General features: G+C 38.6%; 1 protein-coding gene across 1 annotated transcript; it reads left to right on the top strand.

Annotated features, from left to right (window-relative positions):
- Window positions 1-28: 28 nt before the first annotated feature.
- On the top strand, window positions 29-26,634 carry LOC111800093 (uncharacterized). Its single transcript, XM_087126343.1, has 5 exons — window positions 29-280; window positions 415-1,482; window positions 1,943-2,376; window positions 2,599-3,070; window positions 26,524-26,634. Exons 1-5 carry the CDS (start codon window positions 29-31, stop codon window positions 26,632-26,634), a joined length of 2,337 nt encoding a protein of 778 aa, XP_086982469.1.
- The last annotated feature ends 301 nt before the right edge of the window (window positions 26,635-26,935 follow it).

Here is a 26,935-nt window from a genome sequence, read left to right as displayed (position 1 = left end):
ACTACTGTTTGTACAATCATGAACCAAGATGGAGGAAATGGAGGGGGGGACCAATGAAGCTAGGTGGAGAGAAGCACAGGTCGGAACAATTACTCGTTTGAATCAAGTTATTAGTACATTGACAGACCGAATGGAGCGAATTGAAATAGCCTTAGGTAATCTTCAAGGGAGGGAAGTACTCTTGAATGAAGGAGTTGAAAATGAAGAAGATGGCAATGTCACCCTTTTAGCGGGACATAATCCTAGGGGAGGGAGAGATGTCGGTCGAGGGAGAGGAAGAGTCAGAAGAAGGGGTAGAGAAATTTAGCACCAAAAAGAATTGAGAGGGAGTACCAGTATGAGAGAGGAGAAGAAAGAGGAGTCGGGTGAGTAAAGCTAAAAATTCCAACTTTCTATGGGAGATCTGATCCACAGGAGTATTTGCAATATGAGAGAAAAATTGAGCATGTTTTTTATTGCAACAATTTCAGTGAAGAAAGAAAGTTGAAGCTTGTTGTGGCTGAATTTTGTGATTACGCCATTATATGGTGGACATCTTTGAAATCAGAGTGGAGGAGAAATTATGAAGAACCAATTGAAACGTGGGAGGAATTGAAGACATTAATGAGAAAAAGGTACATTCCTAAGCATTATTCTCGAGTACTCAAGCTCTATACTTTGCAACAGGGATCTAAAAGTGTTGAAGAATATTACAAAGAAATGGAGGCCCTTATGAATAGAGCATGTATTGATGAAGATGAGGAAGATACAATGGCTAGATTCCTTGGTGGGTTAAACCAACAACTTGCTCATCAAGTGGATAGACAAGCGTACTTTGATATGCAAGAATTGTTACACCTTACTGTCAAAATTGAAGGGCAACTAGCTTGGGAGAAGGAGAACTCCAAGAGGTATGGTATTTCAAAGTCTACTACTTTCAACACTTGGAAAAAGAATGCAAATATTGAAAAGATAGATTTCAAAGTTGGAGGCAAGTATGATCTTGACAAAAAGAACAAAGCTAAGACCTCCAAGGGTAAAGAGAAAGCGGAGGAATATAAGGAGATTCGAGAAAGAAAAAGAGACTTCAAATGTTGGAAATGTCAAGGAATTGGTCATCGTAGTCGTGATTGTCCTAACAAGAGAGTCATGATCATCAAGAATGGACAAGTTGTCACAGATAGTGAGGAAAGTGACCAGGATGACCTAGTTGAAGAAGAAATCCTTGAGAATGAGGAGGAACTGGAAGATGGAAGTCATTTGGTACTTGTTACCAGAAGACTTCTTAAAACTCAAGTTATAGAGAATGATGTTGATGATCATAGAGACAACCTATTTCATACAAGGTGTTTAGTCAAGGGGACTCCTTGTAGTCTTGTAATTGATAGTGGAAGTTGCACCAACGTCGTAAGTACCATGCTGATCAAAAGGTTGCTAATTCCAACCCAACACCATCCTAAACCTTATAAGCTTCAATGGCTCAATGACAGTGGAACAATGAAGGTAACTTCTCAAGCTTTAATATCTTTTACTTTGGGAAAATATAAAGATGAAATTCTTTGTGATGTTTTACCAATGCATGCTGGAGACATATTGCTTGGCCGACCATGGAAATTTGACATGAGGGTTATGTATGATGGCTATTTGAATAGGTATTCTTTTGTAAAAGATGGTAGAAAAACTACTCTTATACCTTTGAGTTCTGCAAATGTATTTGCTGATCAATTAAAATTGGAAGAAAAAAAGAAAGAGTTTGAGGAAAAATAGTTGAAAGAAAAACAAGAATTGAGTGAAAAATAGAGAAGAGAAAAGAAAGAATGTTAGTTGTTTGGCTAGAATTGGAGAGGTTAGAAGGGCTATGTTCTCACAAAAAACCATCTTTGTACTTGTGTATAAGGAAGGATGTTTGGTCTCTAATGATAACAATTTGTCTTTGCCTAGTATGTTTCAATCTCTTTTACAGGAATTTAATGACGTATTCCAAGATGAAGTCCCTCAAGGACTACCTCCCATTAGAGGTATTGAACATATAATAGATTTTATTCCAGGGGCAGTCATTCCTAATAGGCCAGCTTATAGAGCGAACCCAGTTGAGACTAAAGAAATTCAGAGGCAAGTAGAGGAGCTCATGGAGAAGGGCTATATACGAGAGAGTTTGAGTCCATGTTCTGTACCAGTCTTATTGGTGCCAAAGAAAGATGGAACATGGCGCATGTGCGTGGATTGTATTGCCATCAACAAAATCACGGTACATCCTATTCCTAGGCTAGACAATATGCTTGATGAATTGCATGGTTCATGTTTATTTACAAAGATTGACTTGAAATCTGGATATCATCAAATTAGAATGCATGTAGGAGACGAATGGAAAACCGCGTTCAAAACTAAGTTTGGATGGTATGAATGACTTGTTATGCCTTTTGGGTTAACTAATGCTCCTAGTACATTTATGCGCTTAATGAATCACGTTTTGAGAGAATATTTAGGAAAGCATGTTGTTGTGTATTTTGATGATATTTTAATTTATTCAAAGACTTTGCATGAGCATGTGGAGCATGTTAAGTTAGTTTTGATTACACTTAGTAAAGAGAAACTTTATGCTAATTTTAATAAGTGTAGTTTTTTCATGGAAAAAGTTAACTTTCTTGGATTCATAGTTGGTAAAAATGGAGTAGAAGTAGATGAAGAGAAAGTTAAAGCAATCTGGGATTGGCCAACACCACAAAATGCAAGTGAAGTTCGTAGTTTTCATGGGTTAGCTAGCTTCTATAGAAGATTGATAAAAGATTTTAGCACCATAGTTGCACCACTGAATGACTTAGTGAAAAAGAACGTTGTTTTTAAATGGGGAGATATGCAAGTGAATGCATTCAATGAGCTTAAGAATAAATTAACCAATGCACCATTACTTGTCTTGCCTAACTTTGATAATACTTTTGAAATAGAGTGTGACACAAATGGTTTGGGCATAAGTGTTGTTTTGATGCAAGATGGAAAACCCGTAATGTATTTCAATGAAAAACTAAATGGGGCATCATTGAACTATCCTACCTATGATAAAGAATTGTTTGCTTTAGTTCGCACATTGCAGGTGTGACAACACTACTTATGGCCTAGAAAATTTGTGATCCACTCTAATCATGAAAGCTTGAAGTATCTTAAGGGTCAAAGCAAGCTGAACCGTAGGCATGCAAAGTGGGTGGAGTTTATTGAAACATTTTCGTATGTCATCAAATATAAGCAAGGTAAGGATAATGTGGTAGCTGATGCATTCTCTAGAAGGTACAATCTTTTTACTTCTCTTAGTGCAAAAATTCTTGGATTTGAGCATATTAAAGAATTATATCGAGATGACCAAGACTTTGGAATTATTTATGCATCTTGTCTTACAAAAACAGCTTTGGATGATTATTATGTGTTTTATGAATTCTTATTTAAGAAAAGTAAGTTTTGTATTTCTAAATGCTCTATCAGAGATTTGCTTGTAAAATAAGCACATGGTGGTGGCTTAATGGGACATTTTGGGAATAATAAAACTTATAATATGTTGCATGAACACTTCTTTTGGCCGAAAATGAAGCATGATGTTCATAAATTTTGTAGTCAATGCTTTAAATGCAAAGAAGCTAAATCTAGGTCACAACCAAATGAATTGTACACTTCTTTGAATGTACCTAACAAACCTTGGACTAATATATCTATGGATTTTGTTCTTGGTTTACCGCACACTAAAAAGGATAAAGATAGTATTTTTGTTGTGGTAGACAGATTTAGTAAGATGACTCATTTTATTGCATGTAACAAGACGAACGATGCAAAACATGTTGCTGACTTATTTTTTAGGGAAGTAGTAAGATTACATGGAATCCCTAGAATAATTGTTAGTGATAGGGATGCTAAACTTCTAAGTCACTTTTGGAAAGTATTGTGGGGTAAATTGGGTATCAAATTGTTGTTTTCAACTACATGTCATCCTTAGACAGATGGACAAACTGAAGTGGTTAATAGAACATTAGGAGTATTGCTTAGGGCTATTATTTCTAAGAATATTAAGTGTTAGGATGAATGTTTGCCATTTGTAGAGTTTGCATATAATAGAGCAATTCATAGTACCACTCATTGTTCTCCTTTTGAAGTTGTTTATGGATTTAATCCACTTATGCCTCTTGATTTGCTTCCTATTCCTTCTAATATTTTTGTGAGTGACGCAGCCACAAGTAAGGCAGACTTGATCAAAACATTGCATAGGAGGTGAAGGAGAGAATTGAGAACCAAAATTTCAAAGTTGCTTCAACGATTAACAAATGATGGAAGGAAATCATTTTTAAACCTGTGACTGGGTTTGGATACATTTTCGCAAGGAGCGATTCCCATCTCAACGGAAGACAAAGTTACATCCAAGAGGGGATGGCCCTTATCAAGTCCTTGAACGAATTAATAACAATGCATATAAAATTGATCTTCCTGGAGACTTTTTAGTACATTCTACTTTCAATGTTGCCGACTTGAGTCCTTTTTTGAAGAGGGGAAAGATGTCCTTGAACGAATTAATAACAATGCATATAAAATTGATCATCCCGGAGACTTTTCAGTACATTCTACTTGCAATGTTGCTGACTTGAGTCCTTTTTTGAAGAAGGGGAAGATGATAAGAATCACGATGTTTCAAATGTTCCAACTTTTAATGTTGCTGACTTGAGTCCTTTTTTGAAGAGGGGGAAGATGATAAGAATCAATGTTGGTGTTTCAAATGTTCCAACTTTCAATGGTTCTGACTTGAGTCCTTTAAGAATCAATGTTGGTGTTTCAAATGTTCCAACTTTCAATGTTGCTGAGTTGAGTTCTTTTTTGAAGAGGGGGAAGATGATAAGAATCAATGTTGCTGACTTGAGTCCTTTTTTAAAGAGGGAGAAGATGATAAGAATCAATGTTGCTGACTTGAGTTGAGTCCTTTTTTTGAAGAGGGGGAAGATGATAAGAATCAATGTGATAAATCAATGTTGCTGACTTGAGTTGAGTCCTTTTTTTGAAGAGGGGGAAGATGATAAGAATCAATGTTGCTGACTTGAGTTGAGTCCTTTTTTGAAGAGGGGGAAGATGATAAGAATCAATGTCAAGGAAGATGATAAGAATCAATGTCACGGAAGAAGATAAAAATCACGGTGTTTCAAATGTTCCAACTGGACCTATTACACGATCCAACTGGACCTATTACACGATCCGCGAAGAAGATTCAACAAACATTCATTCGGTTCAACCATCATTTCTAGAATTAAAAGCTGATACGATTGACAAAGGACAATTGAATATTCAATGTCAGGGAAGATGATAAGAAGATAAGAATCGATGTCAGGGGAAGATGGTAAGAATCATGGTTGGTGTTTCAAATGTTCCAACAACAGGGTTTGAACCTACATGAGTGAAACCCAATAGATTTTAAGTTTGTCTCCTTAGCCACTTAAACATATCAACGTTTATCGGAAGATTTTATTGTTTTTTTCATTTTCATTTTGAAATGGTCAAATGGTCAAATGGTCAAAATTGACTTCGTCTTTTGTGGAGATTAAATAGGATCGGGATTGATTCCCAGCCACAAACGACTTTTTTCGGAAGACTATAAATACCAACAATATGTTATATAAAAATCAGATTGGTGAATGAATGAAATTGAGATCTCGAATTGAGACGTTTTCCTTAGAAATTCGAGCATCAATTTTGCCATTTCTAAGTTTCAAGCAATTCTTGTAGTAGAATTGTATCCGAGCCATTAAATCAAGCCTTGATCAAGTTAGATTGTGGAGTGACTCAATTTAGAATAAGGTTCCAAATCTTGTTCTAGATCTTCGATCGTAAGAGGTAATCTAATTCTAGCCTTATCTCTTGGTTGATCCAAATTTCGTATAAAGAGGTGTTAATTACTTTGATTCAAGGGTTCTTGCTAAAACAAAAACTTGGATCGTTGAGCTGAGGATTTGGGTTGCCTTATCACCACTGATGAACCTTCTCTCGGTCTCCAAGACTCGCAACATAAGCACGACAAAACAACTATACTATGGTTGTGAGCTATGCCCTCTAAGGTCTCCCTCACCCTTCTCTTGGACTGGGTCCGGGACTCACTAGATAAACGACGACAAACTAACTAGTTTTGACATATCCTCGCTTAGACTAGGGGAGCAAGCCCTAAGCTTAGCCACATTGGCCTCACTTATCGTATTCATTGAGTCGTGCACAATGGGGTACCACTCGAGGTGAAGCTCGCAAGCCAACCACGATATTTTCTCATCGTGGCTCCTACATATACAGTAGCGATGTCTGAAAGCTTGTAATACAGTCCCGTGTTGGAACTACACTCCAGCAAACTCTTCACTAGCCACCTTAATGTAGCAAGGTTTCCTCGATACTTCTCTAGTCTTGCTGCAACTTTATCTCTATATGCCCATGTCTAGCTGATGTTTACTTCTCGAGCTGATGCTGGTCTTGATCCTCTAGTGAAGTCACCCACTTTAGGCATTACGCAGTGACTCAAGGAATATATGCATGCTTGCACCTTAGAGCACATGTACGGTGTAAGAAACACATTCATTAGGGCCTTCCCCAACTCAAACTCAACTTAACTGCCTCTTATAGCAATGTTGTCCCCCATAAGGACTTGTGTTGTGCTCAACTTGGCACTTGGCCAACACTTGTCTTGTCTGACCCTCGACTTCTCTACTTGCAACCATAGACACAATGCCTCTAATGTACATGAGTCTTTGGAAGACACCCGATCTGGTGTGCCTTCTGTTGCATTTGTTTGCCCAATCGGAATGTCAAGCAGTTGACAAATGAGCTTGGTTCTTACTTGATGGATAGATTTTTTCGCATTGAGGTGTTGACACACCACACTAATGAACTTGGAGGAGTCTTGGCTTCAACTCACAACTGAATTCTAACTTTGACTTGCAAACCCACTCTGACACTCTTGAAATTCAAGGTCAACATTCAACCCTCGAGATCTTCTTCTTGACAATCTCGTCCGACTTGACACACGAAGTGTGACTATGATACCAATTGTCACGATCATACTTCTTCAACCGTATAATGTCATGATCCTAACACATCATGACTATCTTCGAGGAGAACCCAAGCCCCATATTCATTTTTCGCTTAACTTGTAGGTTTGCTGAACCTTAGGCAAAGTTTTTTTTCCAACCGAACATCACTTATCTAGAATCAAAACTTATTTGCAAAAACGCCACCCACACGTCTACGTTCAATCATTCGTGACACAACCAACTTGCCTTTACTCGGGGCCCAAGTCATTCAGGTCGAACTTGCCTTTACTCGGTCTCTCAATTGAATGTAGCCTCTCAATGCCATCTTGGTTCCAAATTAACATGGCTCATATATCTTAATACAATCCAAAGTCACGGGGTGTCATCGACCTTCACAACTCACTCAGTCATGCAATCAAGAACGAGCCCACATGTTATTCATAATATCAAGGCATCCCAAACATCCATCCATCTGAGTTTTATCGAGGCATCAAACCCTCTCGCATCCATGCCATATCGTTTACGAACTCCATACCAGGTAGCGGGAGTATGATTCAACCTCTGACACATGGGCTGGGGTGCAATATGACATACTGGTGTAGCCCGATACTGTCCTAAAAAAATAAATTTCAAAGAAAGTTGCCCGAGACACTTGCCTTGTAGCACTCACCCTCACTGTGACACACGTATGTAGTGGAGAGCTGATACCATACCTCCCCCTATAGTATATCTATAGGCATTTTTAATTTTTCTCGAGTAGACGCCATTTTGGCAAACGACCATACGGTGTCGTGGGGCATCCGTCGAGTGTCTGTTTGAAACCAAATCTGACAAGTATTTATGTTTCACATGAACAGACTTGACTCTAGAACCACGTGCCCAAATTTCTTCTCAATCCCAACTTTCTAGGATAAGACCAGGAATCCTCTAGTCCTTGAACAAGCCTATCTTTGGCCCTCTTCTCTATTTGTTGTCCATTCATTGCTTATGCCTCATTCTACTTTCAATGCACACTGTGTGTGGTAATATTGATTTGTGTGTGGTAATATTGATTTATGCAATGTTCTCCTTGGTCGCATCATGACACTCATCTAGGCCAGCGAGGACGCTGGACTCCAAAGGGGTAGATTGTGATATCCCATATCATATGAGGAGAAGAACGAAGTATTCTTTATAAATATATGGAAACCTATTCCTAGCAGACGCGTTTTAAAAATCTTGTGGGAAAACCCGAGAGAGAAAGCCCAAAGAAGACAATATCTTCTAGCGGTGGGCTTGGACCGCTACATGACTCCTTAATTTTCCATTTGATAAACCCATATTTCTCTTTTTAATGTTCATACCAACCCTTTAATTTCATAGTTACATACTTTGTAATGAAAACTTTATTTCAACACAACCACTCTCAATACCTACAGCAACCTATATAATATTACCGTCTACCAAACGCCCTTTGTCATTTTCATTGAAGCAATTTACTGGTACACATGGGAACATCCTTTTTCATCTGACTTGTAGCACTACATTGTATTTTTTTTTTTTTTTTTTTTCTCTATAATTGGAGGCATTTGATTGAGACATCTAACTTCCTCAACAAAATCATTTTCATGCGGATATTAGTGTTTAATAGGTTACTGACCTTCTTTTATGAAACTAAATCTTCACAATTACCAAACAAAATTTATATACTCTAACCATGATTTGAATCATCAAGACATCATATATCATTCACATTTTATGCCAACTAAATCTTAAAAGGATAAATCATTTCCTCAAAACATTGCATCACTTTCAACACAAGGATCACTCAAAGAAAACATTTAAGATTTTCCATTTATTATATTTTGTAAAGCTACCTCATGGTGACGAGATGTTAGCAGCAAACCCATGGAAACACCTTGAGCATACAATTTAGGCTAATTTGCAGAATCTATAAGTTTAGAACTCTAATACCAACTATAACGACCACAATTATCTATTAAAATCAAGGAACCCACATAGTATTGTGGTGTACATAATACTGTATCATGACATCACGACAAACATAAATGTCGTAAGGTATGCGTCCGTACTAATGAAAAATATTCCGATGCAATTGTTGCAACTCAGTAAGTCAAGAGACCTCCATTTTATAATGGAGCCCAAATTCCTACCTTCTCAACGTGGGACAACTTTTTTTCTTTTTTTAATTTTTTTCTAATTAATGAATGAAATTTAAATAATGAAAGAGTTTACCTTTTGTATCCGCTTATAATCAATAGGTTCATAAAATCACTTTCTAGCTCATAATAATCAATTTAGTTGAAAAAAAAATTCAATTATTTATTAAATATTTAATATATTTGATAAAGTAGAAAAATATGTTTAATGTGATATGTATAATTCTAAATAAAAGATATTATTACGTCCAATATTTAAACTACGGGAAGGAATAGTCTATTCCTTACACAACCTGTATAGGTCCACTTCAAGAGTATTCTTGCTGGTTAAAGGGTCTTTCTCTAGTTTTTGGTCTGATTCGATCGAATTCATTATTATGCATTTTAGGTCTAATTTATGGGTATCTTAGTAGTTCGAGGGTTTTCTCTAGTTTTTGGTCTGATTTGATCGAATTCACTACTACCCATTTGAGGTCCAATTCATGGATATTCTCGATAGTTCCAGGGTTTTTCTCTAGTTTTTTAGAATGAGAGTTATAAGACCAATTCTTATATGTATTAAAGGTTATTGGTGAAATTGGACTGGAATCTAAACTAATGAGTGAGCTTAAGGGAGCATAAAACTATTGGATTTGGCTTATTGATGTAAGACACTTTTCTTGTATAAATGTTAGATATGTATGGAATGTTTGTTGTGCGAGTTATTGTAATATTTGTACATATTCGAAAATGACATTTTTGAAGCATTATGAGACCTTTTGCATCAATCAAAAATTAAGATAATAGGAAATTGTGGAATTTACGTTCATTGTGATTATGACTTTGTTATAATATATATCTATGTGCATAGAAATTGTATCACTAATTTGTGGTACGACCTTGTGACAATTTTTTATTTGTGTGCATAGGAATTATACCACTACTTTGTAATTTTTATTTGTGGTGACTATTTATTTGCATGTAAGGGAGTCGATCATGTTCAACAACTTATGGTCCCTCAATGTAATAACCCAAATCCATCCAGTAGATATTGCCTATTTTGGCTCGTTACATATTATCGTCAGTTTTACGGTTTTAAAACGCGTCTACTAGAGAGAGGTTTTCACACCCTTATAAGGAATGCATTTCTCTCTTCAACCGATGTGAAATCTCAATATCCACCCCCATTGAAGGCCAGCGTTCTCCCTTGCACACCGCCTAGTGTTTGGCTCTGATACCATTTGTAATACTACAAGCCCACTGTTAATAGATATTGTCTGCTTTAATTCGTTACGTATCGGCATCAGCCTCACAATTTTAAAACGCGTCTACTAGAGAGAGGTTTAATGAAATAAAAATGATATCAAAGAAGATATTATTAAAGAAGAGAGACACAAAAATTATATAAAAAATATTAATTACATGCATTTATTTCAAAAGGAAAAAAAAAAGGTTAAAATCTATTAAATGCCCCTAAAACAAATTATTTGAGAGAGCTAGAATAATATCTACGTGTCCATTTTCTCTACCTAGAGCTTCAAATTGTTCATTTTTTTCTCTTAAAGCTTTTCAAAGTTGTCTAAAAAAAGGGTTCTCCATAATGTATATGCTTTATTTATAAAATTTGGTGACAAAAGTATTGTTAATTGGCTAGTAGATACCTCGATTTAATTAATTTCAACTAACCTGAAGTAAAAAAAAGAAGTCTAGAAAGTTCAAATCTTCCATCCAAACGGTAGGATTGTAAAAATATAAAAATTTTGTGCTCATTAAAATTAAACTAAGAACCAATCTTTAAGTGGTTTATACGTTGAGATGTAATTTGAAAGAACATTTGTAAATTTCTTTCGCCTAACAATCGGAGGTCATTGCATAGTCGTTGAATTAAAAATATTTATTAGTGGATAGTTACCTTTGACAGCTAATCCTCTTGATAGTACGATAGTAGCATACAAATTTATAAATGTGGTGACAGAAAGGGACTAGTATAATAAAATTTCACTTGAATTGTCCAAACTCGACTCTTTTTGTAGTAACGCCCTTGACAAATTACGTTAATGTCCTAGAAGAAAAAGACGTACCAAAGTAAGGAGTTCATTAATGAATATATGGAGCTAGATCTGAGCTGCTTTATCTAAACCTCTATTCCCTTCTAAGTTAAATTTATCTTATCTAATTCTAACCATTTTTTAGTACAACAAATGTGAACGATAGAGATTTAAACATCCTACTCTAAAATATATTTCTGTTACCTTCTGCTTTGAGATAAGATTTTAATTATTAGAAAATTCTCGAGCCTTAGTTTCAAAATAACTATTAGAAGTACATATTCATCGTTTCAAATCAATTCATAAAGAAAAAAAACACATGACAAAGAAGAAAGAAAGTTAGGAAATAAAGTGTTTGGTTGGCAAGAAAATTTTATGTAATTAAATGTTGGATTTGGAATATGGTTGGGAAATATAATTGAAAGTGATTGATATCTTAACTTTGGTCCATTGATCATCCAATAAGCTCATGTTTAGTACCCTTAGTAGCTGAAATATCTCTGTCAAAATTAAAAAGGAAAAAGGGAAACTTCGAAAGAATCCAAAATATATATGGCTGTCCACATCTTACCATAAGCTCAGGTTTGGTAGGGTTCTTTTTCTGTCCCTTTAATTAAACCTTCAAACTTATCAACCTTTTTCAAAACACAAGTCCTTTAAATTCAAAGTTAAAATCTTTACCATTTTCAGGACCTATTCCCTTGTCCGTCAAATGGTAAAATTTGTTATTTTGACGGAATATGATCGATTTTGGCTTGGATTAGAGTTTGATACTTGATGGTCCCGACATTTCCCTGCATCTTCTATAACATAGTCACCTTACTTACTCCTCACTTCTAAGAGTGAAAACTATCCCTACAAACCAACATGAGTCTATGTTTTGTCCACTCTCACATGTTCCGTAAGAAAGTTCTCAAGAAGGTTAGTTATCGTTTTAATTATCCTAACTTTTAAAACGCGCCTGCTACAGAAAGTTTTCCACTCTAATAAAAAATTTGTTTCGTTCTCCTCACAATCCACCCTCTTCAAGGCCCAATGTCCTTGCTGGCGTTCGTTCTCATTGTTAGGAATCACGGATCTCCATAATGGTAATGACATATGAGAATCTCACCATCCACACAATCCACCTCTTCAGGGCCCAGTGTCCTTGCTGGCACTCGTTCTCTCTGTTAGGAATCACAAATCTCCACAATGGTAATTACAGATGAGAATCTCATAATCCACACAATCCTCCCCCTTCAAGGCCCAGTGTCCTTGCTAGCACTTGTTCTCTCTGTTAGGAATCACGGATCTTCACAATGGTATGAGAGATAAGAATTTCACAATCCACACAATCCACTCCTTTAGGGTCCAGTGTCCTTGCTGACACTCATTCTCTCTGTTAGGAATCACAGATTTCCACAATGGTATGATATTGTCCACACTTCCCCTTAATCAAGGCTCGACTCCTTTTTTTTGAAGTCTTAGTCATTTTTTACTATGCCTTCGAGGAGCCTCGACTCCTTTTTTTCTTTTTGGGGTCCTTTGTTGACATGGCTAAGTTTTAGGGCATGACTCTAATACCATGTTAGGATAGTCCTTTGTTGACATGGCTAAGGTTTAGATCATGACTCTGATACAATGTTATGAATCACGGATCTCCACAATGGTATGATATTGTCCACTTTGAGCATAAGCTCTCATGGCTTTACTTTGGGCTTCCCCAAAAGACCTCATTCCAATTGAGAGAGTATTTCTTGATTATAAACTCATGATCATTCCCTAAATTAGCGGACTTTCATCCAACACCCTCTCCAATTAATTTGGGATATCACAATCCACCCCCTTCGGACAAAACGTTCTCATTGGCCCTCGTTCCTCTCTCCAATCGAAAGATATTGCGTTTGGTATACAATAGCGAATTTAGGTTAGTAGAAATCTAGGGTCCGCTTATAGTTTACATACCGAAGAGGTCAGGCTGAAAAGCATTGAATTTTTCTTATACTCTTTAGATATAATAATGAATTATAACTATTTATCTCTCTTCCAAGGCCCCCTCTTTTGTAGATCCATGTTAATCGGTAGAAGTGATCTGAAGTTTTTGACAACTTCAGAGCTACGTTTAATGCAATAATTTCTCATCTCTCTGTAAAATGATAAGAAAAGGACATGAAGTACTATGAATTCATGTTAATAATGGGTATTGAAATTGAGCTCAAGGTTTCATGAACAAGTTCATGGGTGCCTTTAATGCAATTATCATCTCTCTTTCTCTCTCTGGGTAGAATGAAAAAAAGGCAGACAGTGGGACTGTTAATCCAAGTTGAGGGGAGGTGGAGGTTGTCTTGTTTGTACTAAATTCATAGCTGTCTTTACTTTAATAAGTGTAACTGGAAGTGAAAGGGACCAGTCAGAGTACTTTGTTTCAAAACTTCTTACTAATTTAAACCCTTCAAACACCAACCTCCTTCTACAACCCTAAACCCTAAACCCTAATTTAATTTCCAAAATAAAATTTCTACTGCAAGAGGCTATATATATATATAGGGTAAAGGTGTATATTATTTCGTTTAAAAAATTCTAATATTAATTTTATGTTTTTCAATTTTTTATTTTCTTGTCAATAAATATTAAATGGATTAATAATAAGTTTCCATGACATGATGTTGAATATGTGCAAAAGAAAAAAAAAAGAAAAAAAAAAACTAGAAATTTATGCCAACTTTTTACAAAATTTCAAGGGAATATACCCTCTTTCTCTAAGACGACCTAATTTCAAGAGGTCACTTAACATAAAATTGTTCTAAGAAAAGTATACTTAAAATTGCTCCGAGATTAGAGATCGCAATCGATCTAAGGAGTTCTTGATAGAAAAATACTCATCGGAGATAGGAGGTTGATTCTGGGCAATCGAATCGTTCAATTACTCCTAGAACCATGGTAGAGCGAAGGTAAGTTTCTTTGGATTTTTTATTTTGATATGTCTTCAAGATTCGAGAATTAGGGTGGAGTTAGAAGCTAATGATTGAGAAGGTTAATCTTGGGAAGATTCCTTACAAATTTCATATTGGAACTTAGACAAGAATCAAGATGAAAATAGAGTTTCATAACGCCTCAAATTTTGGTTAGAACGAAATAAATTACAAAGATTAGATGCAAATGTTAAGGTCCATGGCTCTAAAAAATAATAGAAAAATATATTCAGATAGGTGGAATAGAGAGCAATATCTCGATGGAGAAATTGAATCGTTTCGAGTTATGGATCGAAATTTATAAAATTCCAAGGAAATTGGTTTGAAATGGCGTAATCTAAAAACTCAAAAAAATTCTTAAAAATTGAAACACAGGTGAAGAATTCGGTGACGGGCAGCGGAATGCGAGCGGTGTAAGGAGAGCCATGTGTCACCATTAAAAAATTGATGGTAAACCATGCTCGTTGGGGGCTCAAAAGCAGTAACTTACCCCGCGCTGATTGAACTGCCCGGGCATGAACTCTTGCGCGTGGGAGCTCCGTTTTTTGACCGTTTGATGTCTTTACATCAGTTTTTTCGTCTTTATTTCAATAATGGCCTTAATTTTGTTTGATCTTGGGCTTACTAGTGAGTTTTTAAGAAAATTTTGAGCCCACTAATAATAGATAAGCGAACTCTAAGTGGTACGTGACAAACCGGTAATTAATCTTATGATTTTTAGAAAGCAATACTTGTAGGAATTGCTTGGATATGCATGCATACTAGAAAAACCAACCTTAGTTGGCTAGTTTCAGTATGACCTGTGCCTAGGAAAACTAGATAATTGTGAGAATAAACACACTATTGTTGGATTAACTGGATTGTTCCTTGTATGTATTGTGCAGTATTTCTACTGCTTGTACTTGATCGTGTTGAAATGGTGGATCATACTTTTTGAATCTGCGCTCTAGATGCTTGATAGATGTTATCGCTCTGTTGAGCATATATATGATTGTATGCACGATTGAATGTTCATTAGCACCAGTTGATTGAATGTGTGGTTCTCCCTGTAGTGGACAAGTAGTCGAGACAACTCAAGACTAGGGTACGTTCAATAGTCTGGCTAGATTGGAAAGCCTTCAATAGTCCGAGTGCAATATAATCGTGAGAGTCCATCAAAGGGCGAGACCCCTAGTGCTCTTGACCAATCCAGACCCCAAGAATCAAAATTGAGAGATTTGAAGGTGTAAATTTATGTCAAGATCGCCAAACTGCCCTAAAGACCTAAAAAACCACCCTGGTAACCCTGGAGAAAAATAAAAGGTAGGCTGTAGGCGGTTAGCAGTCGGTTCAGTGATGGCAAAGCTTCCACTTTCCTTTCCACTTCAATTTTGTACGATTCAGCTAGGCATCTGGTTGGTTAGAAGTGTGTGACATGAGAGAGTGTTTGGCTGGACTACCATACGTGATGGATTTTTCCTACGGGAGGACGTTAATCATGCGGTAGTCTGTGAAGCTGGCACATATAGGGGTTAACATCCCCGACCTTGGACAACTCCATGGCCTGTGGTACAGTTTCGCCAACTACCTCCCATGGATGACAAGTAGCCTTATACTCACCTTGTGATCCCCACCTGTTAGAGAGTGTTCTTGAGGTAACGCCTCAACACCAGACGACGGATTACCATTGCGTAGGCTAAGCTATCTACCAAAGACTGTGAACAACAAGAATGATATACTTAGATCCTAAAGAAAATTTGTGGTCTCCTACTAGGTCAAGGATGCGATGAGAGCCTACACATAGGTTACTTACTCGGTATAGTTATATACTCATCCCTTTTCCTTTTTCTTTTTTCAGGTGTTTACAGGTTGTCGTTGTTGGTAGAGGTAGAGGAACGTTCGAAAGCTATGCAGTCACAGAGAGGGTCCTTTTGAAGCATCAGTCTATTTTTTCATTTGAATTGTTTCTATTTTAATTTGTAATTTTATCCCAAACCATTTTCCTCGTTTGTAATATAGTTGAACAAGACCGTCTTGTATGGATTTAATTTTGTATTTAATTTTAGTGTTGTCCATATTTTGATTTAAATTTGACCGCATTTTCTTATTCTACTTTATTTTTTTAATTGTTTTCATTTTGGCCTATATAGTCTCAATATGAGTTTCAAAGCCTCAAAATTCAGGTCATGACAGATCGGTATCGAAACAGTTAGGTTTTAGGTTATGTAAACTTTTTTTTAGGATAGAGAGTCATACACCACTGTGAATTAGCTCGAGACACGTCTCGCTGCACTAGGTATTGAGTTTAAACTTGTCTAGTAGTACGTGATATATTGTAAGACTTGTATGAACTTGTATGTATTGGGTTTCATGATAGTTATGCTATGATGGGAGCCCGATGGGAGCCCGAGTTGGCAACATACTTAACTTATAATGAGTATTAGTGCTCAAGTAAGCTACGTGACAGGGCGTCATGCTATGATGGGAGCTCGAGTTGGCAACATGAGAAGAAACTACTAGGCCATTTTTTATGAGGTAGTAAGGACCATAAGGGTCTTGGCAAGGTTAGGATGCACTTGTATAAAAATCAGAGAGAAGTACATACTCAAAACTACTTTCCATAGTTGCTATGAGTATTAAGGAATTTCTGTTATTTCCTTCCGCCTAACCCATGCCCTGCATAGTTTAAGGATTAGACTAACTAAATGTTCATAAGACTTTCTAGATACTATCATGATTGTCTTCTTTAACGATGTATCAGCGTATGCTAAGATGAAGTTAGTTTATCGAAAATACCTTAAGGGAGTTTTGATGGTGTTATGAACACACCAGTTGTACAACAAGTTCTTGTAATGATGAGTTATAATTGATGATAATGGTCTTCCCTAGCCACGTGGTATCCAGTTATGGGATCAGAGGCGCAGCAAAAGCGTGGTTTGAGGCTATAGAAAGGGTCTCCCAATATTTGAACTACTCTGAAGAGTATCATGTACACTGTGCCACATGCATGTAGAGAGGCATGACACACTTTTAGTAGAAGGGTGTCATAAGAATGCTCGATATTAAGGAAAGACTAGGGACGTAGTCCTAGTTTAAAGACGCCTACGTAATGAAGTATTACTCATGCTCAAGAGTTAGGTAGCCTTCCTTGAACAAACATAGGGTTAGAAGACAATCGAAGAGTACGACCTAGTGCCTGATAGATAAACGAGGTTTGCACCAAAGTTGGTTAGAATAGAGATGATGAAGATGGACCGCTTCATCGCTGGTTCCAAGGATGAAGATATACCAGGCTTCATGAGTTCACGCAGAAGCATTATATGATGCTAGAAAGATAGACATGTGCACTTGGATTAGAGTCTACCGAACCTATATGATTGTAATCACACCTTGGTGGATGGTGAGCCCTTCATCTATACTCTAGACTGCGAGCAGAGTTTTCAAGAGTTAAAGAAGAGGTTTGTGACAACACCCATTTTAAGAGTGACTGGTGGGGTGGGTAATCTCGTGGTATATAGTAAAATGGGAAATAATTGCCCTTCCGCTCCAGACAGCTGAAAGATTACGAATGCAATTACCCAACATATGACCTAGAGTTAGCGGTCGTGGTATTCGCATTGAAGACATAGCAACATTACCAGTATGGTAAGAAAATCCAAGTATATATAGACCAGTCTTAAGTACACCTCCTCCCTCCTTTGGTCCTCTACTTCGACCTCGAAGCTCCTTCACAAAAGAAGAAAAGAAAAAGAAAAAAAAAATTGAGAGAGAAAGGAAACCAAAGATTTCTTGGTGAGGGAAAATATAAACTCGAAAACACCTCCCCTAACCTATATACCGAGTAAACTAACCTGGAAAGCCCTCAACGTCCTTGGTACATCCATCCAGAGTAGATTTATGTCGTGGTTGTCACCATCATCATTGTCGGAGGAAGAACCCAAAATTCAAATTTTGAAGGAAACGAGATTCGCCTCCCCCGATGTTCATCACCCACAAAATTTTGTGGGAGAGAAGAGGAGAAGCAACAGAGAGAAATCGGCGTCCCAAAATTGCAGCCAAACCGGGTGAAGGAGGCGACTCCATCGGATCCGAGTCGGACCACATTCATAACCCGCAACCCAAACCGCGTCGGTCCAGCCCACTTGCACCGGCCCAAGTTCCATAGGTCCAAAACCCTTTTGGCCCAGTAGCCCACTATCCAGCCCATCCCGCGAACCGAAGCCCAGCAGCCAACGCCTGAAGATGCGACTCAATCTGTGACTCAAGTCGGACTTAATAGCTAGGGATAGAGTAAAGAATAGCCAAGTAATTGTAGGAAATCAAATGCTAGGTGTAAACATGACGGACTTCGACGTCATACTAGGCATGGATTGAATAAGAAGTAAAATTTTCAATATCGGCGGGACCTACCTTTAAATTTAACGGCACAAGAACTAAGACTACTCCAAAGGTAGTCTCGATGATGAAAGTAAAGAGATAGTCCAACAAGGCGGATGAGCTATATTAGCATGTGTCGTAAACATAAGAGGAAAAGAAAAAAAACCCTAGAAAACGTACCATTAGTAAATGAGTTCTTGGATGTATTTCTGAAAGACCTACCTGGAATAGCCCCTTCCTGAGCGGTTGACTTTGTTATTGAACTTGAACCCGGAGTTGGGCCTATTTCCAAAGCACCTTATCGTATGGCGCCAGCGGAGTTGAAGGAAATCAAGGTGCAGTTACAAGACTTGTTAGACAAAGGTTTCATTTGACGTATCCCCTTGGGGTGCGCCAGTGTTGTTTGTTAAAAAGAAAGTGTTAGGTTATGGAGCCTGCTGCTTATTTATAGCTTGGTCAACGGTTATATCCGGTAAAGCTATATTTGGTAAAGCTATATCCGGTAAAACTATATATGGTAAATAGCTATACATAGTAGATGGTTAAATCGGGTAAAGCTATATATAGTAAATAGTTATATATAGTAGATGGTTAAATCTGGTAAAGCTATATATAGTAAATTGAACTATATATATATCCCGTCCGGTAGAGCTTTGAACATGTACTTTCTATTCTCTGTAATTCTCTCTTACTGTACATACGTGAAGTCATCAATAGAAAAATCCTTTTAGCCAGAGTTCTCCTTGCACTCTTCTCTATCCTGTTCTTTGTGTTCATCTAGATCGAGCGTGTGCGTTGTTGTACGATCCTAACAACTGGTATCAGAGCTAGACGAAATTCACCACGATCTGTGAAGATGGAAAGTTCAAAGATTAGAATTGAGAAGTTCGATGGATCCAATTTCGGTTTCTAGAAGATGCAGATTGAAGATTATCTGTACCAGAAAGATCTTCACGAACCTCTGTTGGGGGTGAAGCCGGATACCATGACCACGAAACAGTGGAAGCTCAAGGATCGACAAGCCTTAGGGATGATCCGGTTCACGCTATCCAGAAACGTGGGGTTTAACATTCTCAAGGAGAAGACAACGCAGATCTGATGAAGGCGCTGTCGAATATGTACGAAAAATCGTCGGCTATGAACAAGGTGTATTTGATGCGTAGATTATTCAATCTACAGATGTCTAAAGGTGGACTTGTTGCTGATCATATAAATGAATTCAATATGATCATAAGTCAACTGAGTTCGGTGGAAATTAATTTCGAAGATGAAATTAAAGCGTTGATTTTGATGTCATCCTTACCCGAGTCATGGGATACTATTGTTGCCACAATCAGCAGTTCCCGAGGATCTGATAAACTGAAGTTTGGTGAAATTCGAGATGTAGTTATCAGTGAAAGTATTCGCAAACGGAAAACTGGAGATTTATCAGGCAATGCTCTCAGTGTTGGTCGAAGGGGAAGAAGTAAACCGAAGGGCCCCAACAAAGGGCGATCAAAATCGAACAACCAAGAAAAATCTCCAAATAGACCAAACGTAACGTGTTGGAATTGTGGAGAAAAAGGTCACTTTCGGACAGGTTGTACAAGACCAAAGAGGAAGCAGAATCACAAATCTAGAGATGATGATGATTCTATAAATTCAGCAGAAGACATTGGGGATGCTCTAATCCTCAGCGTGGACAGTTCGATTGAATCCTGGATTTTGGATTCAGGTGCATCTTTTCATTCATCTCCAAATAAAGAATTGTTCCAGAATTTCAAGTCTGGAAATTTCGAGAAGGTGTATCTTGCCGACAACAAAGATTTTGGAGATCAAAGGAAAAAAAGATGTCTGCATAAAAACTCCGGCAGGAAATCAGTGGACATTAAAGGATGTCAGATATATTCCTCGTCTCAAAAGGAACCTAATCTCTATTGGTCAGTTGGACAACATAGGTTATGCAACAAAGTTAGGGAAGAGTTCGTGGAAGATTATGAAGGGTGCTACGGTGGTAGCATGTGCCTCAAAATCTGGAACCTTATACACCACTGCAGGGTGTATGAACATAGCTGCTGTTGCTGAGAGTGCTACAAATTCAAGTCTACGGCACAATAGACTTGAACATATGAGCGCGAAAGGAATGAAGAGGCTGGCTGCGAAAGGAGTTTTAGAAGGTCTGAAATTTGTTGATGTGGGTCGTTGTGAAAACTACGTTATGAGCAAGCAGAAACGAGTTAGCTTCACAAGGACCGCCAGAGAATTGAAGAAAGTGCGGTTGGAAATGGAACCGGATGTGGAGCAAGTGGGAGTTGAGCTTGAGTTGCAGGGAAACTCACCTAATGATGTTGTAGCAGATACTCAAGAAACTCCTGAACTACTACTGAGGAACCAGATGTGGAGCAAGGTTCCAAGACAACAAAGCAAGTGGGAGTTGAGGTTGAGTTGCGGAGAAAATCACCAAGTGATCTTGCAGCAGATACTCAACAAACTCTTGAGGTTGTTGCGGAGGAATCAGAAGTGGAGCAAGTGACACCTGAACTGGTGTTGAGAAGATCATCCTGTACTATCAGAGTACCAGATATGTATGTACCTTCATTACACTATTTGTTGCTGATGAAAGGGAACCACAACCCTTTGATGAGGCCCTACAGTTGGAGGATACAACCAAGTAGGAGCAAGCCATGGAAAATGCGTTGTACTGAGATTGAGTACGTGGCAATAGTTGAAGCTGGAAAGAAGACAATATGGATGACTGACTATCTGGAAGATTGTGCAATAAGTAGCACGAAGATATTCTTTACAGAGATAGTCAGAGTGTCATACAGTTGGCGAAGAAACCCGGTCTATGATTTCAAGAGAAAACACAGAAGACGATACCATTTCACTTGCAGGTTAGTGAAAGATGGTGATGTGTTTGGAGAAGATAGAGGGTGCAAAGAATCCAGCAAACATGTTGACAAAATGTGTTGATGTTGGAATATTGAGGTTGTGCAAAGCCTCAATTGATATGGTGTCATAAAGACCATGAAGATGCTCATGGTCGTTTGAGAATGAAATTCTTGGTTGACTAGATCAGTCTCCAAGTGGGAGAATTGTTAGGTTATGGAGCCTACTGCTTATTTATAGCTTGGTCAATGGTTATATCCGGTAAAGCTATATATGGTAAATAGCTATATATAGTAGATGGTTAAATCGGGTAAAGCTATATATAGTAAATAGTTATATATAATAGATGGTTAAATCTGGTAAAGCTATATATAGTAAACTGAATTATATATATATCCCGTCCGGTAGAGCTTTGAACATGTACTTCCTATTCTCTGTAATTCTCTCTTACTGTACATACGTGAAGTCATCGATAGAAAAATCCGTTTAGCCAGAGTTCTCCTTGCACTCTTCTCTATCCTATTCTTTGTGTTCTTCTAGATCGAGCGTGTGCGTTGTTGTACGATCCTAACAGAAAGCATATCGATGCGTCTGTGCATCGATTACAAAGAGCTAAATAAGAAAACCATAAAGAAAAAAATACCCTCTGCATAGAATATAAGACCTATTCGATCAACTCAGAGAGACAACGATATTTTCAAAGATAGAACTTTTGTCTGGTTACCACCAAATTAAGATAATGAAAAAGACGTACCAAAGACAGCGTTTAGGACAAGGTAAGGTCACACGAGTTCGTAGTGATGCCTTTTGGCCTCACTAATGCCCCTACTGTGTTTATGGAACTAGTGAACCGAGTATTCAAGGATTGTCTAGACACGTTTGCAATTGTGTTCATTGACAACATCCTAGTGTACTCGAGAATAGACTTAAAACACCAAGAACACCTCCGAAAAGTCCTATCCACCCGAAGAGAGAACAAGTTATACGCCAAGTTCTCCAAGTGCGAATTTTGGTTACAACAAGTCTCTTTCCTAGGACACGTGGTGTCAAAGGACCGAATATCCATAGATCCCACCAAGGTAACAGAAGTACTGAGTTTCCTAGGATTTACGAGATACTATCGAAGGTACGTGCAGGACTTTGCTAGGATAGCCTCACCTTTAACACAGTTAACGAGAAAAGGGGTACCATTTCCATATAATGATGCTTGTGAAGCAAGCTTCAACAACCTAAAAGAGAGATTGGTAATTGCCTCGGTACTCATAGTGCCCGAGAGTTCAAAAGGGTACGTGATGTGTGTTAATGCAACACGGCAAGGTCGTTGCATATGTGTCCCGTCAACTAAACGAATACAAAAAGAACTATCCTATCCACGACTTAGAGCTGGTTGCTGTAGTGTTCGCACTGAAAATTTGGCGACACTATCTATATGGAGAGAAAACTCAAATTTTTACCGACTACAAGAGTTTAAAATATTTCTTCACCCAAAAAGAGTTAAACATGAGACAAAGAAGGTGGTTAGAATTGGTAAAGGACTATGATGTAGATATCTAGTACCACCCTGGAAAAGTAAATATGGTCGCAGATGCCCTGAGTTTAGATGGCCCACTCATCGGCCCTCATTACGAGGGAAGTAAGGGTACAAAAAGATTTTGAAAAAGTTAACATAATTGTAGCGACCAAGGGAGTCATAGCACAGCTGGCTCCACTCACAGTACAACCTACGCTTAGACAAAAAATTATTACCTCCCAACAAGAGGACCCCAACCTACAAAAAGTCCTAGGCCAACTAGCCGAGAGTCCAGTAGATGGATTCTCGAAGTCCTCAGATGAAGGACTATTGTATCAGGGACGCTTGTGTGCCCTGACAATAGAGGAGCTAAAGAAAGAGATAATGACAGAATCTCACAACTCGCCATTTGTCATGAACCAAGGAGGTACTAAGATGTACCAATATTTAAAACAACATTTCTGGTGGAGGAGCATGAAGAGAGACGTGGCTGAGTTTGTGAGCAAGTGCTTAGTTTGTTAACAAGTGAAAGCTCCTAAACAAATGACAATGGGGATGTTACAGCCCCTTAGTATACCAGATTAGAAGTGACAAAACATAGCAATGGACTTCATAGTAGAACTATCCAGAACACTGAAATGCTATACACTAATCTGGGTAATTGTCGACAGGTTGACCAAGTCGGCTCGCTTCCTATCTGGGAAAGCCACATATACAGTTGACAACTAGACTCAACTGTATGTGAAAGAGATAGTAAGATGGAGTTCAAGTGTCGATAGTGTTGGACCGAGACCCACACTTTACATCAGTATTTTGGCGCTAGGTACTCGCCACGACTTTATTTCCACTTTTCACCCCAAAGATATGGACCGACGAAGCGCCTAAACCAAATCCTAGCGGACATGTTACGTGCTTTCATATTACACTTTAAGCGAAGTTGGGATTCAAGCTCCACTTGATGGAATTCTCGTACAAAAATAGCTTCCAAGCCACTATTGGAATGACACCGTTCGATACCCTGTATGGAAAACGATGCAGGTCCCCGCTATGTTAGGACAAAGTAGGTGAGAGAGAGCTAGTAGGACCCGTGTTGGTTCGAGTCACCAATGAGACTGTCTAGAAAATTCGAGCGAGGATGCGTACCGCTCAAAGTAGACAGAAAAGCTACGCCAATGTAAGGCGTAGAAACTTAGAGTTTGAGATAGGGGACCTAGTGTTCCTAAAGGTGGCACCCATGAAAGGTGTCTTGAGGTTCGAACGTAAGGGCAAGTTAAGTCCTAGATTTATTGGACGTTTCGAAATTCTCGAGCGAATTGGTCTAGTAGCATGTAAGTTAGCCCTATCTCCCTTAGGAGTACACGATATATTTCACGTGTCGATGCTGAGGAAATACATGACGGACTCTATCCATGTTATAGACTACAAACTCCTCCAACTCAACAAAGATATGAGTTACAAGGAAAAACTCGTAAGAATCATACCTCGAGAAGTAAAAGCGTTACGCAACAGGGACATTACGTTCGTTAAAGTATTGTAGCAAAACCACCACACCGAGGAGACCACGTGGAAGCGTGAGGATGAAATTAGATAAAAATACCCCAAATTAGTACAATAGTTTAGACTTTTGAGGACAAAATTTCTTTTTAGGGGTATATAATGTAACGAATCAGCAATTTAACACAAAGAAAAACGCGAGGTCATCGGCCAGGTCGAAAAAATTTCGGCAATCTCCGAATTTTTATATCTCACAAAACCACAACCCCGCGGAACGCCCAAACGCCTCTTCCCTCCTTCAGTCTTCTGCTTCGACCTCAAAGCTCCTACATAGAAGAAGTAAAGAAAGAAAATAAACGAGAGAGAGGAAGGAAACCGAAGCTTTTCCAGCAAGTGAAAATATAAACTCGAAAATGCCTCCCTCGACCACTATACCGAGTAAACCAACTAGGAAAATCCTCACTGGCCTTGATACATCTACCCAGAGCAGATCTACATCGTGGTTGTCGCCGTCGTCATGATCAGAGGAAGAACGCGAAAGTCAAATTTTGAAGGAAACGAGATCTACCTCCCTCGACGTCCACCAACCAAAAAATTTTGTGGGAGAGAAGAGGAGAAAAAAAAAAGAGAGAAAGCGAAAGAAAAAGAATGGAAAATGACGTCGCAAACCACTAAGTAGAGGAGAGAGACATTGGCGTTAATAAATCGTAGCCAAATCGGGTGAAGGAGACGACTCCATTAGATCCAAGTCGAACCCGATCCATAACCCGCAACCCAAACCACGTTGGTCTTGCCCACCTGCAGCAGCCCTAGTTCTTTTTCAGCTCAAAACCCTTTTGGCTTAGTAGCCCACGGTCCAATCGAATCGGCCTGCATCCCAAAGTACCTATGGCCCATCCTGCAAACCGTAGCCCACTCCTACAGACAGACCCGATCTACAACCCGTGCCTCAATCCGACACCATCTGCACGATGTGCTACGCTCTACTGCTGCCACGTGGCACCCTGCGGCGCAGTTTTTCCCTCGGCTCAGCTCGGCTTAGATGCCTCGCGGTTTTCCTACGGCTTCCCAGCGACTTCTAATGACTACTCGACTAAGCTTTTCCCATTTTGGCCTAGTTTCCACCATTTCAACCTTCTCGGACCTGTTTTCGGCCCCGGTTAAGGTAATTGAGACTGTTTTAAAGTTGTATTTCATATTATTACTTAGATTTCTAATTTAATTGTGAAATACTAACAAAAAGTGACAAACAGTGTGATAGGAAATGAACTTCGACAATGTTCAGATCATCTCCCGAGGAACGAGAGCTTATGTTTAACTAATTAGGGAGTACTTTGGCTAAGGTGTAAGTGGTCTTACTATAGGATTAAAGGTGTTAATATAACACATGTAGGAGCAATTTGGATCTCAGGCACTCTAAGTACATCAATTATAGTAAATTAGCTAGCATGTTCAAAAGCATTAAAACACAAGAAGTTTGAATATTAACCTTTTGAAGTTCAAATTCATTTTTCCTCACGAACCGGTTTCGCACCACCACTAGTGTCTTCCCTACTATTCACCGACCTTAGAACGGGATTATAGAATCCGGTGAGTAACTAAACTTGAAATGAATTTAGTATATGTGAAGAGAGAGTTATGGTGAGTATGATGATTGCATGATGATTGCAAGAGAAAAATAACAACGACTCACAGTATATAACCTTGGGTAAGGAGAAGTTGACAACTAGTCGTATCCTCCTATAGTACATTCTGAGGCATTTCATGTCTGACAGGCCTAGACATGATATTTCTGAAACGTCATACTTCCTAGAAATACAAAAGTAAAACACTAAAATATGAAAAGACATAAAGGGTTGGGCATGTCATGGGCACACGGCCATGGGGCAACACGCCTTGAACAAGCATGACCGTGACATCCTCCCCCACTTAATTGGTTGACGTCCCTGCCAACTGACTACTTTCAAACCTGGCGATGTGGGTGGCGGCGGAGTCCAGATCTTCGGCGCGTTCCCAGCTGGTTTCCTCCATAGGGAGATTCTTCCATTTGACAAGGAATTCACGAATCGTCCGTACGGGTCTTCCTATCTTCCTAACCCTGTCGGCTAGGATCTCCTCTATTTCTTTGCTGTCTCTTTGTTTCAGATCGATGCTCGGTCTCGTGATTACATTTGGCTGGTCGTCGTCTGGGTCAAGGTGATATGGCTTCAAGTTGCTCACAGGAATTACTGGGTGGATTTTCATCCATGTGGGTAGCACAACTCTGTAGGACAATCTTTTAAAGGACTTCAATCAGGCCTTCATATTTTCGAATTAGTCTCTGGTCCTTTCGGCTGCGAAATCTGATCTATTTTGGTCTCATCTGGATGAGGACTTGATCTCCTGCCCGGAATTGGAGGGGACGACGCTTCTTGTCCACCCACTTCTTCATATGCTTGGAAGCTTTCTCTAAATATTCTCGGGCTATATCTGTTGTCTGCTTCCATTCTCTTGTGAAGTTTTGAGCTTGAGGGTTTTTTCCTGCATATGAATGATCAATAATATGGGGCAAGGCCGG

Source organism: Cucurbita pepo, chromosome 1 (genome assembly GCF_057944985.1).
Source record: "Cucurbita pepo subsp. pepo isolate OVF chromosome 1, ASM5794498v1, whole genome shotgun sequence".
NCBI lineage: Eukaryota > Viridiplantae > Streptophyta > Magnoliopsida > Cucurbitales > Cucurbitaceae > Cucurbita > Cucurbita pepo.
The sequence above is the reverse complement of the archived record's forward strand: the minus strand, read 5'-3'. Positions and strand labels throughout refer to the sequence as shown.